A 13,705-nucleotide genomic window follows, 5' to 3' on the forward strand; every position below is an offset into this window, starting at 1 on the left:
TTTAGCTCGACTATTCGAAGAATAGGTGAGCTATCCTACTCGCCCGGCGTGAGCGTTAGCTAGAGCATCACACAAATGTTAAAGTTTGCGTACCACCCCAAATATTTTCAAAGTCCATTGAGATATTGCTTTCATATTTTGCATACTTGTTTACCATCATGACCCCAGTCTGAAAAAAAAAGGAGGCAACTCTTATTGATCAAGCATTTTGAATGAATTATGGCCCCTTTTCGACTTAGAACAAATGTTAAAGTTTGCATACCACCCCAAATATTTTCAAAGTCCATTGAGATATTGCTTTCATATTTTACATACTTGTTTACCATCATGACCCCAGTCTGTAACAGGGATATAAATTAACAATCGGACCATATTAGCCAACTGGGCTTCTTACTGGCAAATTCTAGGGGCCCAGCTATTATTAGCGGAAAAATATACTAACAGCGGTTTAGATCGACATACTTAATAATAAGTCTTGTAATTTGCTTCCTGCCAAAATACATCAATTTTTTAAATATAATTACAGAACACTCATCAAACTCACACTGAAAAGGAAAGCTGTAATCAACCAGTGCATGACATGTTCTAAATATAGGACACAGCCTCTCAAACACAGACGCACATAAAGTTTGAACTATTTTTGCAGCACTAGAGGATTTGGGTTATTTATGGGCATTTTGATTGAGGCAGCATGCTTATGGACGTCTGCATTCTAGTATTTTGTTGCATTGTCGAGTTACAGGACTCGCAATTACGAAATTATTACTTGTACATGAAGTACAAACCATGTTGCGGTCGGTGTTCTATGCAGCCACAGTCTGTTAACAGCCCATTTTTCATTAAAGTCCTCATTGGCCTTTAGGTCTTTAGATAATCCTGATAATATTTCCTTTTGACGCCGTGACCGACCGTTCTAAGCTCTTTAACAACCTTCAATAAAACTCTACTTTCTAGTGCTGTATTTCTATGGGCGCAGCCATTGTTAGTGACGGAGTAAATGATCCGCGTATTTCGATTGGTCGTAGTATATATCGGTAATTTTGATTGGTCGATTAAGTGACGTAGTGCATATTAATAAGACAGTCTCGGAAAAACCCAGAATATTGACATTAATAGAAGCCAAAGCCATTCGCCGGCTGGGTGAATATTCTGGAAAATTGACTCGACCAGCTTCAAATCTGGTCGCACTGGGCGAGTGTTAATTTATATCCCTGCTGTAAAAAGGAGGAGACAACTCTATCAAGCATTTTGACTGAATTATGGCCCCTTTTCGACTTCGAATAAATGTTAAAGTTTGCGTACCACCCCAAATATTTTCAAAGTCCATTAAGATATTGCTTTCATATTTTGCGTACTTGTTTACCATCATGACCCCAGTCTGTAAAAAGGAGGAGGCAACTCTATCAAGCATTTTGACTGAGTTATGGCCCCTTTTCGACTTCGAATAAATGTTAAAGTTTGCGTACCACCCCAAATATTTTCAAAGTCCGTTGAGATATTGCTTTCATATTTTGCATACTTGTTTACCATCATGACCCCAGTCTGTAAAAAGGAGGAGGCAACTCTATCAAGCATTTTGACTTAATTATGGCCCCTTTTTGACTTAGAATATGCTTATTGTAATGTTAAAGTTTTACTCATTGCTTATATTATACTATCAAGCACTGAGAATAGTCGAGTGCGCTGTCCACTGACAGCTCTTGTTAAACTACTATTAATAATAAGTATTATCATAGGGACTGCTAAAGTGCATGTGCTCCTACATTTTTTTGTACGTATGTTGCTTGGAAAATATTCATAACTCTAACATGGCCGGAACATTAAGGAATGATACCAATTTCACTTTGGTAATGGTTACATTTACTTGGAAGTTGGACTTGGACTTTATCTAATTGATTATTTGGGAGTACTGACTAGAAGTGCAATATCAATGCAAAACATGAAGAGGTCTTGTCTTGTCACTGTTCTACAAAAGTCAATCCACAGCTAGAATGTGCCTTATTTCTAGAGTGACAGTGCACATAGGTTAACATACTCAAGCTAGAAACCGTCCAGCAAGTCAGATTGGTCAAAAATAATCTTTTTTTGCCTCCTTTTCCTTAGTAATCTAATTAACACGAAACTCCCATGACTAAAGGCCTAGTCACCTTAATTAAAATGGAGTTAGGGTTCTGTCTGCCATACACTTAACAAAATACAGATAGATTCCAAGCTTGTCAGGGTTTACAGGATGTACTGTGTATTGTGTAGCTATATCCCTCCAAGGTTAACTAGACATATGCACCTCCTCCTTCCATGTCAAGTCCATTGTTGTTAATGTGTCATTTTTTCTTAAGGATGCTTAAAAAAAAAGCCTTCAGCTTTATGTGTTACTCACTCACTGAACAGAAAATTATTCAAGTTAGTAGTAGTAGTGAACCGGATGCCATGCCGCAATTTGACATCATAATTGTCAACCGTTGTTTATCACAGAATATACAGAATTTGAACTTCTTTGTTTAATTAGTAATGAGATGGAGCCATGTTAGAATTATGATTTTCGTAATACCTAGTCATTCTAGAAAACATACCTATATGCTGCTTTACAGTCTGATTCTCTAATTACAGTTAAACTTGCCTTAGCAGTCTCCTGTATGAAACAGTCACTTAAACCTTAAGCAGCCAGTAAAGCTAACTTTCAGTTCTAATTTTAACTTGTCTTAAGTAGTCACCTGACTTAAGCGGCCAAAACCCAGTTGTTTAAAATTTTGATAGGTTATTAAGCTTATGGTTGATAAACTTTCAGTGCTGTATTTTAACATTTTAGAAGACTTGGTAAAACAAATGTATGAGTGAAGCATCATAAACAAATTGTGCTTAGTTTAACAGCCGGTTTAAGTTTCGAACAACTGGGCTAAGGTTGTGACGCTCAATACAGGTTTGATGATATAACTGTATTTATTTATTGTGTTATCTGCACATTGAAGTTTTCAGTGAAATTTTTATTTGGATATTTCTGTTGAAATTTCATGCAAACTAGATCTTGTCTTTCTCCATTTCAGATGTGTGGCTTTATTTCTAATTGCTGGAGTGGATAACTGAATGACAGTTTCATGTTGGAGATATAACAAATGATAGTTTATACCTGGATCCTAGGTCTCTGTATTAAATACTTGTACAATAATGAATCTTTTTGTCACTGTGTCAGTCATGTAATTGCCTGCATTTTTAAAATGGGTAGCTGTGTGTGTAAGGAAAAGACTAGTGCACGTGGAGATGCTCCCACACAGTCACGGAATCACAACAGGCCTCAGAATGAGGCACGGATAGGAGTCGTCCAAACTGACTCGGCACGATCCGATGCTGAGAGTTCAACATCTTCAGGTTACCATGGCAGCCAGATACTTATGTCAAGGTCAGCTTCTAAGAAGACTGTACGGTCTCTGGTTCTTGAGACGCTGTCCGTGATTAGAACATTGATTGACAAGTAAGTGTTTATGTGATTTCTATGATATCACTTTATTTTAGGTAGGTGCGTCTGTGGCCGAATGGTTAAGACTGCTGACTTCATATTGCTTGCCCCACACCGCGTTGGGTTTAAAACCTAGCTTGGGGTGTAGAGTTCTTTCATGTGAAGAAGCTGTCCAGCTGGCCTGCAGAAGGTCAGTGATTGATTCTGACCACCAGCTTGAAATAATACAGGTAGAGGCACCTGGAATCTCCTCCACCATGAAAAGCCATGATACAATGTATGAAAGTTGCCAAATGACCAATGATATAGTAATTGTGTCAGTGTGATATGGCATCAAACCAAGCAAAAACAAATTATCCAAGGATAGTGAAATTTAACTGTGCGCTAGATCACTTCCTAGTAGAAAGATTATTAAAAATATTTTGCTTCCTTTTAATTGTTTTAACTGTCAGCCTTACTCCTACAGAATCTGAATTGGAAAGTTGTTCCATTCAAACTGTTTTTTTGTTTTGTTTTTAGCTCACCAGAGCACAAAGTGCTCAAGGTGAGCTATTGTGACCGGTCATTGTCCAGCATCCATCATGCATCTTCCGTCCACATTTGCCTTGTGAACACTCTACAGGCCACATTTGTGACCCAATCTTAATGAAACTTGGTCAGAATGTTTGTCTTGATGATCTCTAGGCCAAGTTCAAATCTGTATCATGTTGGGTCAAAAAACTAGGTCAGTAGACTAGATCAAAGGAAGAGCTTGTGAACACTCTAGAGGCCAATGTTTTGACCTAATATTTATGAAACTCTGTCAGAATGGTTGCCTTGATAATCTCCAGGTCAGTTTTGAAACTGGGTCATGCGTGGTCAAAAAGTAGATCAGTAGGCCAGATCAAAGGAAAAGCTTGTGAACACTATAGGCCACAGTTGTGACTCAATCTTTATGAAACTTGGTCAGAATGTTTGTCTTGATGATTTCTAGGTCAAGTTTTAATCTGGGTCATTTAGGATCAAAAACTAGGTCACATGGTCAAATCAAATGCAAAGTTTGTGAACACTCTAAAGGCTACAGTTGTGACTCAATCTTTATGAAACTTGGTCAGAATCTTTGTCTTGATGATCTCTAGGTTAAATTCGAAACTGGCTCATGTGGGGTAAAAAACAAGGTCAGTAGGCCAGATCAACTCTGGTGAGTGATATATAGGGCCATTATGGCCCTCTTGTTTTTGTTTCTGGCTGATCATTTTTATCCGCAGTTTCCAGATAAGACTGTTTAAAACCAAACCCACCTCCTAGTCCTGTCAGCAAATGTTTCCCAGCTCGTTTGATTTTACAAGAATTCTGATATTATGCATTTCTGTTGTATATTAGTTTTGCCGTATTCTGTTTCAATGAAACTGAATTTTTCTAAACCTTATTACAGTGAAACAGAGCTTTATTGCATCTTGCTTCAGTGAAAATGAGCTTAACTGTATCTTGTTTCAATGAATTTGAGCTTTATTGTTCTTTATTTCAGTGAAACGGAGCCCCCACAGGCAATGATACAACTGCACAAGATAGCTGAGACAGAGACTGGCTGGCTTGATGTGGCCAAGTCATTGATACAGGCTATACCAATGAAAGATCCACTAGGACCCGCTGTGATAACACTTCTGTTAGATGAATGTCCATTGCCAACTAGGGTATGAGGGATTTTTATTTTAATGTGCTGCCACATACAGTTTTGAAAGCATTTGATTTTCATTTGCTGCCATATAAAATAGCCAACAGCAGTTTAGAAGTGTCATCTAAACTGCAGTTAACTGTTAAGGAAGTGTCATCTAAACCGCAGTTTAGGAAGTGTCATCTAAACCACAGTTTAGGAAGTGTCATCTAAATTGCAGTTTAGGAAGTGTCTTTTTCGGCTGCAGTTAAGGAGGTATCATTTTTAATAGCAGTTTAGGAAGTGTCATTTTCATTGCAGCTTAGGTTTTTGTCTTGTTTACATTTTACTACATTATCACTTCCTGAAAAGGACAATAGCTGTATTTTGTTTGGTTTTAAACAGTCATTTTCATTTATTAAAGTTGTACCATATGCTAAATGAGGTATGATCTAGGATTTTCATGTCCTGCTGAAAAATGATGTTATTTTGCAAAATTTTGGTCAGAACAATGTTCTAAAATTTCAGGAAGCTATTATTGAGTTACGGAAGAATCTTGGCCTATCAAAGAATGGCCCAGCATCTGCTTACAAAGAATGCTGTTGTCAAAGAAATCTCTGTGTACTGCTAGGTTGTTTAGCCGAAAAATTAGCAGGTAAGTCAGTAAATGTTTGAGTCATAGTCAGACATGAAAAAAAAATACATCAGAACAGAATTTCTAAATTTAGGGGTTGTGCCTATTTCTCTATTTCTGCTGTTAGGTCTGGTTTGCATGACTGCTAATTCACAAATATTTGTTAGGGACTTATTTTCTTAAATTTTTGTGGTTAAGTCAATATGCAAAATGTTATACCAGTGGACTAACAAAATTCCCAGTCATTGTATTATTAAAATTTTAAATCCATAAATTCATTTCCGCACGTAATGGCAATTTTTTGCTGAAACCACAAAATTTTAAGCCCACAAAATTAAATGGTTTCACAGTATCATAGATACTCAGGAAAACACAAAGGCAACTGTACCTCAGCAACTGTATGCAACTGGATTTATTTCTCATGATCTTCTGCATGTTAAATTCATGGGCTTCATCTGTAGTTCTTCACTCTAAAAATTCTGAATGTGCGAACTGTAGAGGAAGGTGATTTAGTAAATGATTTTAAATAATTTTATTTGACTAAGGGAATAAAGGAAATCAGTCTTTAGATACTATATAAGGTTCTAGAAGAGATAAATAAAATCTATTATTTTATATTTATAAGCATGCAAAAATCAGCACTTTCAAAGGAATGTAATTTCATAGAATTGTCTGTTGCAGTAACAATGTAAAATGATATTGGGCAGACAAAAAACTCTGCCTTTATGACATTTGATGTAACAATACAACCTTGACCTCTTAATTGACATGGCTAGAAAGTATGCTTGTCTGAAATTGTGATAAATATATGTGCGAATTATTGTGGAAGTTGTTCAAAAGAATTAAAAAGATATGAAGCACTTAATAGAGTGACATGACATATTGCCTATTTAACATTTTATCTTGCAAAGTATATTGACCTTGATTCAGCATGGTTGGTAGTTGCCTTCTGCACATTGACTAATTCTGGCAAACATTTACTCTAGGCTACACAGGGGTCAGTTCAGGTCATTCCAGTTTGTGACTACTGTAATCAGCATGTTGTTTGGGATTTTCTTTAGAATTCTCTCCCTTTATCTTTTTTCCAGGTCCAAACAGTATCACCTTATTATCGCCAGAAGTTTTAGAATATCTTATAAGTAATTTGGTAAGTATATTAACAAAGGATTATTTTGTGTGATCATTTATTTCCTTATTTCAGTCATTTTTCCAGGGATAACGGATAGATGTTGTATTTTGAAATATTTACAGATACATTATGTAACATTTTACAGACAGTTCCTAGTGTGCTGTGCCTTCCTTAATTTCGATAATTTCTGAGTTTAATGGGTGCACAGATAATAAGAAATAAACAGATAAACAAATCAAAGACAATACACTTATAAACAGCAAGGTCTAATGCATTTTTAGCTCGACTATTCAAAGAATAGTAGAGCTATTGGACTCACCCATGCGTCGGCGTCCGCGTCCCGATTTTGTATGTAAGCTGGTGTCTCAGTAACCACTTGTGGGAATGGATTGAAACTTCACACACTTATTCACTGTGATAAACTGACCTGCATTGCACAGGTTCCATAACTCTGTTTTGCTTTTTGACAAAATTATGCCCCTTTTTCGACTTAGAAATTCTTGGTTAAGGTTTTGTATGTAAGCTGGTATCTCAGTAACCACTTGTGGGAATGGATTGAAACTTCACACACTTGTTCACTGTGATAAACTGACCTACACTGCACAGGTTCCATAACTCTGTTTTGCTTTTTGACAAAATTATGCCCCCTTTTCAACTTAGAAATTCTTGGTTAAGGTTTTGTATGTAAGCTGGTATCTCAGTAACCACTTGTGGGAATGGATTGAAACTTCACACACTTGTTCACTGTGATAAACTGACATACATTGCACAGGTTCCATAACTCTATTTTGCTTTTTTACAAAATTATGCCCCTTTTTCGACTTAGAAATTCTTGGTTAAGGTTTTGTATGTAAGCTGGTATCTCAGTACCCACTAATGGGAATGGATTGAAACTTCACACACTTGTTTACTGTCATGATCTGACATGCACTGTATAGGTCCCATAACTCTACTTTGCATTTTTTTTTCAAAATTATGCCCCTTTTTCTACTTAGCAGTTTTTGGTTAAGTTTTTGTATGTAAGCTGGTATTTTAGTATCCACTTATGGGAAAGGATTGAAACTTCACGCACTTGTTCACTTTATGAGCTGATAAGCACTTTGAAGGTTCCATAACCCTTTCTCCCATTTTTACAAAATTATGCCCCTTTTTTCGACTTTTGTATTCATTCAATTGACAAGGCTGTTGAATAGTCGAGCGTTGCTGTCCTCCGACAGCTCTTGTTTTTTATGGAGACAGGTATATAATTATACTAGTGGAAAAAAGAAATTTTGCATGTGTAAAATGTTCATGCATCGCTCAATTTTATAAATTAAAGCTTGAAACTTTACACAGGTAAGCTGTGTATCCCTCTCGGGTCATTTGCTGATGCAATAACCATATCAACTGAGCTGGTGTTAAATAAAGGTCAGATAAAACCCTGTTGAAATTTTCTTTGCGATTTCTTATATACCGCCTAAGTTATAGCATATTATACCAATACACAGTTCCTTTTTTCCGCTAGTATAGTTTGCAACTGTAATACTCCCATAATCAAAATCATGTTGAAACTTGAAATAATATTTGAAATTTGCTTGCAGTCTTTTTCATTCAACAGCTGCTAAAAATTCAAACATAAAAATTTCATTTGATCCTATTTTTTGTAATGAATTTCAAGTGCTCAAGTGAGCTATTTGTAGAAACCAGGCTGTCCAAGTAATTGTTATATAAAGTCATTTACCTTAAGATACATATCGAAGGCAGAATGAATTAGTAATGCATTCCTTATGCCATTCTGGTACATCACAGCAGTGTACTTCCTTCAGTTCTTTCAATTTCACAACATAAAATTTTTGTGAAATTTAGATACAATTTAATTTTGCAGAATTTAAGCTTCACATTAGCCATTAAATTTTTCACCAGAAAAGTTTTTATTATTTTTTTTTTAAAAGATGATTTTCCTGTTGTAAGTTAAAACTATTAGGTAAGTGAAATGTATAGGAGATATTTCAGATTTTACATTTTTTTTTTTTGCATTTTTGATATATTTATGGTGAGATTTTGTTTTCTTTCAGACCATGACACATCCATCAGTTATTGTTTTACATTCCATTGTGGCATTAGAAAAATTTGCACAAACCAGTAAGTATTGTATTTTATGGTTTTACATTTCTGTAGGGGCCTCCGCAGCTGCGTGATTAAGGTCGCTGACTTCGAATCACTTGCCCCTCACCAGTGTGGGTTCGAGTCTTACTCAGGGCATTGAATTCTTAATGTGGTGAAGCCATCCAGCTGGCTTATGGAAGATTGGTGGTTCTACCCAGGTGCCTGCCCGTGATGAAATAATGCACAGAGGGGCACCTGGGGTCTTCCTCCACCATCAAAGCTGGAAAGTCGCCATATGACCTATAATTATGTCGGTATGACATTAAACCTAACAAAAACAAAACAAAGAATTGCATTTTCGATAATGCAGAAAGGGAAACTGACCTCTTCTGTCATACCCTTGTAGTGATGGGTCCCTTAAGGAATGATGTGAACTTGTTTCACAGTCTACATATAATAAACAAGTATAAAAGAACTGAGAAAGCTATTATGGCATTGGGTTAAATTTAGTTATACCTGCTTTCAAGTTGAATTTGAAATTACATGGAAAAGTTCATTTGATGATCCTGTACCAGGTTATTTTAAATTATTTCATTTTATCAAAACTTGGCCACCAGTAGGCATAGTCACCTTTTCCTGTATGTATATTGTGGAAACTTAGAAAATCTTCTTTTCATAAAATGCTGTCCAAATTTTGAAAATGATTTCACAGAAATTTTCCTTGTGTGACCCACTGCCAATACTGTTCAAGCAAGCTATGAAGCTCAGACGAGTGATCTAATGTCATCATGCACCCCCCCACCCCCTTGTTTAGTATCCTACCTAGTAATGTTTTTTCCACTTTGTTTTGAAGAAAGTTTTCAACAGAGTTTTTTTGTTTTAAAACTTTGTACACGTAACATGCTGTTAGACATATAATTACAAGACAATCACTTCTTCTTTTATTTGTAGGTGAAAACAAAGTGACAGTGATTAAGTCTTTGTTGTCATTAGAACCAAATCCATTAGAAACCTTGGAGACACTATGGCATGACACAGACTATCAGAAGAGAGAGGTTGGTTTCTGTGCACGCTGGTGTCTAGATAACTTATGTAAGTCATCATATCCAGTGAATACTGAGGTATTCCATTGTAATGATAATGTGGAATTTGTTTCATCACTTTGAGTCTGCTTCCTTGGATAAATTTTGGTCCAAGATTATAAAACCTAATTTAGAGACCAGTCTGTGAATGCAGCCTTGCCATTGGTCAATTTCAAATTTGCAATTAGAAACAACCAACCAGGTGCAGGAGTTTTGAGACTGGTGGACAAATTTGATTTTATAACCTGGCACCAAGTATTTGATTGATGTTATCTATCATTATTAGTGATTATTACCATGTAAATCATGGTTTAAAATTCATGATAAAGTTCGAATCACGGCAGCAGCTGAACCATACTTTCTGGTAAAGTATTTTGGATGTTATTGTGCTTACAAAAGTATTCCAGTAAAATTGCTGCCACCGGTTACCGAAATCTACCTAGTAGCTTTCTCACAAGTATAACTTCGAACCTGATCTGTAAGTGCTGCAGGTTTTAAGACAAGTTTTAGCTCGACTATTCAAAGAATAGTAGAGCTATTGGACTCACCCATGCGTCGGCGTCGGCGTCTGCATCGGTGTCCGCGTCCCGATTTGGTTAAGGTTTTGTATGTAAGCTGGTATCTCAGTAACCACTTGTGGGAATGGATTGAAACTCCACACACTTATTCACTATGATATACTGACCTACATTGCACAGGTTCCATAACTCTATTTTGCTTTTTTACAAAATAATGCCCCCTTTTCATCTAAGAAATTCTTGGTTAAGGTTTTGTATGTAAGCTGGTATCTCAGTAACCACTTGTGGGAATGGATTGAAACTTCACACTCTTATTCACTGTGATAAACTGACCTACATTGCACAGGTTCCATAACTCTATTTTGCATTTTTACAAAATTATGCCCCCTTTTCGACTTAGAAATTCTTGGTTAAGGTTTTGTATGTAAGCTGGTATCTCAGTAACCACTCGTGGGAATGGATTGAAACTTCACACACTTATTCACTGTGATAAACTGACCTACATTGGACAGGTTCCATAACTCTATTTTGCTTTTTTACAAAATTATGTCCCCTTTTCGACTTAGAAATTCTTGGTTAAGGTTTTGTATGTAAGCTGGTATCTCAGTACCCACTAATGGGAATGGATTGAAACTTCACACACTTGTTCACTGTCATGATCTTACATGTCCTGTGTAGGTCCCATAACTCTACTTTGCATTTTTGTCAAAATTATGCCCCTTTTTCGACTTAGAAATTCTTGGTTAAGGTTTTGTATGTAAGCTGGTATCTCAGTACCCACTAATGGGAATGGATTGAAACTTCACACACTTGTTCACTGTCATGATCTGACATGCACTGTTTAGGTCCCTTAACTCTACTTTGCATTTTTTTTCAAAATTATGCCCCTTTTTCGACTTAGCAGTTTTTGGTTAAGGTTTTTGTATGTAAGCTGATATTTCAGTATCCACTTATGGGAAAGGATTGAAACTTCACACACTTGTTCACTTTATGAGCTGATAAGCTCTGTGAAGGTTCCATAACCCTTTTTCCCATTTTTACAAAATTATGCCCCTTTTATCGACTTTTGTATTCATTCAATTGACAAGGCTGTATAATAGTCGAGCGTTGCTGTCCTCTGACAGCTCTTGTTTATATTTCAAATCTGTTAAACCAGATAACTGGAAATCACTTTTATATGTAGAAACATTTTACTATTTGGTTATTTGCATCAGTTTCCTGATGAATACTAGCTGAATGTTGCATTTGTCTTTTTCAGTTACTTCTGAGGTAAGACTTTACATTGCTGTCTCTAAGCCTGAGAAAAATGGTGTATATAGCTCTGTCAGCCACAGAGCTGTTTTTTTTTTATTATAGACATATTAGTTGTAAAAGTAGATACCCATATGTAATGTTGGGATTAAGCATTCATGTTTTACAAAGGAATCATATTGTACATTGATTCGTTTCTTTCACACTGTCAGAGATATGGCAAGCAAATGGTAATGAATAGTAGCAAGAGAGAAGAAGGTCTGTAGACTTTGACTGTGCTATCTTACTGGTATTTTGTCTATTCAGTTCATTTGCTTGTCACATAAGAGAGTATGACATCTGTTAGAATATAACATCTGTAAGATAAAAAAAAAAATATTATGTCATTTAGAATTTTGTAACTAAGTAAACTCATGTCTATCGTTAAACTCCAAACTTCCTTACATTGTTTTATTGCTACACTATATGAATAATCTTCAACATTTAATATTGAAATGTTATATTTTCTTCATAGAATGTCTTAGTGGCTTCTTGTACAGTATAAGTTGGCAAAACTCTACTCTAAATACTACATTTTTCTGGTCTTCCCTTAAAAATTGAATATAGAAATTTAAGCTTTTGAAGTACTTACCCCTAATTGGGTGTACTAATCCTAATGTTATATCATAATTCAACTATGCAATATTGAACACATTGTTAGATAAATTGTGTTTTCATATGAAACAGATTGTGTCAATACCAAACTCAGCTGTGCTACAAGTCATATAAGAAAATCATTAAATAGGAGAAAAAGGCCAATATGGGATTCAACCATTTTGATTATGTTGAGGGGGACAAGTATGTAGTTGAATAATAAAGTCATCATTAATCAAGTTTATTTTATTTTGGCTGTATTATTTGTCTGTCCCTCCATGTTGTGTGAGCTTGACCACACCCGCACAGATAACAAGACCAATATGAAAGATAATAGGTAAGGGTAGATTTCTTGGAAGCATAGAGCACCAAAAACACAGCCTCAGAGCCACGCATTTGCAAAGTAGGCCCACAACAAAAAGAAGCTGTAAAAATCTAACAAGTACATATAAATTTATGCCAAATATAGATGGGATGGAAGTGGTAATTGGTAAAACAGGGGTGGGGATTGTTTTAATAACATAATAGTATTAGCCCCTTCAGCTGGTTAATATTTAACCTGAAGATTTATGTGGCTATCTCCTGAAATACACATTGTCACTATCAGACTCCTAAAAAATCTGCAGAATATAGCCACATATTCTGAACATAATTCTACCAGTTATTGAAAATAATAAAACTTTTCATCAAATTCAACTCCATAAAAAGAAAACTTGATTTTATGTGTGAAATGAGATTGACAGCTTGTTTTCTAACATAATATATATTTTGTTTTCTTCTAGGGTAGGGCATATTCCTATAAAAATGAAGATCTGAGCAAAATCAATGTAATGCTTAATTGCAATGATGTTAGCGAATATCTCAAGATTTCACCTGATGGCCTAGAGGTAGGTAACAATATTGTTAGTGAATATCTCAAGATACACCTGATGGTCTAGAGGTAGGTAACAAAATTGTTAGTGAATATCTCAAGATACACCTGATGGTCTAGAGGTAGGTAACAAAATTGTTAGTTAATATCTCAAGATACACCTGATGGTCTAGAGGTAGGTAACAGAATTGTTAGTGATTATCTCAAGATTTCACCTGATGGCCTAGAGGTAGGTAACAAAATTGTTAGTGAATATCTCAAGATACACCTGATGGTCTGGAGGTAGGTAACAAAATTGTTAACGAATATCTCAAGATACACCTGATGGCCTAGAGGTAGGTAACAAAATTGTTAGTGAATATCTCAAGATACACCTGATGGCCTAGAGGTAGGTAACAAAATTGTTAGTTAATATCTC

The 13,705-nt window shown here is 35.8% G+C and overlaps 1 protein-coding gene across 1 annotated transcript in view; it reads left to right on the plus strand.

Annotated features, from left to right (window-relative positions):
* The window catches only part of LOC123548915 (RING finger and SPRY domain-containing protein 1-like), a 61,901-nt gene that overhangs the window by 374 nt on the left and 47,822 nt on the right, over positions 1-13,705 (plus strand). Inside the window, exons 2-9 of the mRNA XM_045336559.2 lie at positions 3,042-3,466; positions 4,959-5,124; positions 5,613-5,739; positions 6,807-6,865; positions 8,902-8,968; positions 9,884-10,024; positions 11,791-11,801; positions 13,199-13,303. Coding sequence (XP_045192494.2) covers positions 3,111-3,466; positions 4,959-5,124; positions 5,613-5,739; positions 6,807-6,865; positions 8,902-8,968; positions 9,884-10,024; positions 11,791-11,801; positions 13,199-13,303 — 1,032 coding nt within the window. The 5' untranslated portion in view covers positions 3,042-3,110. The remainder of the gene's footprint in view (positions 1-3,041; positions 3,467-4,958; positions 5,125-5,612; positions 5,740-6,806; positions 6,866-8,901; positions 8,969-9,883; positions 10,025-11,790; positions 11,802-13,198; positions 13,304-13,705) is intronic.

This window comes from Mercenaria mercenaria, chromosome 6 (assembly GCF_021730395.1).
Source record: "Mercenaria mercenaria strain notata chromosome 6, MADL_Memer_1, whole genome shotgun sequence".
NCBI lineage: Eukaryota > Metazoa > Mollusca > Bivalvia > Venerida > Veneridae > Mercenaria > Mercenaria mercenaria.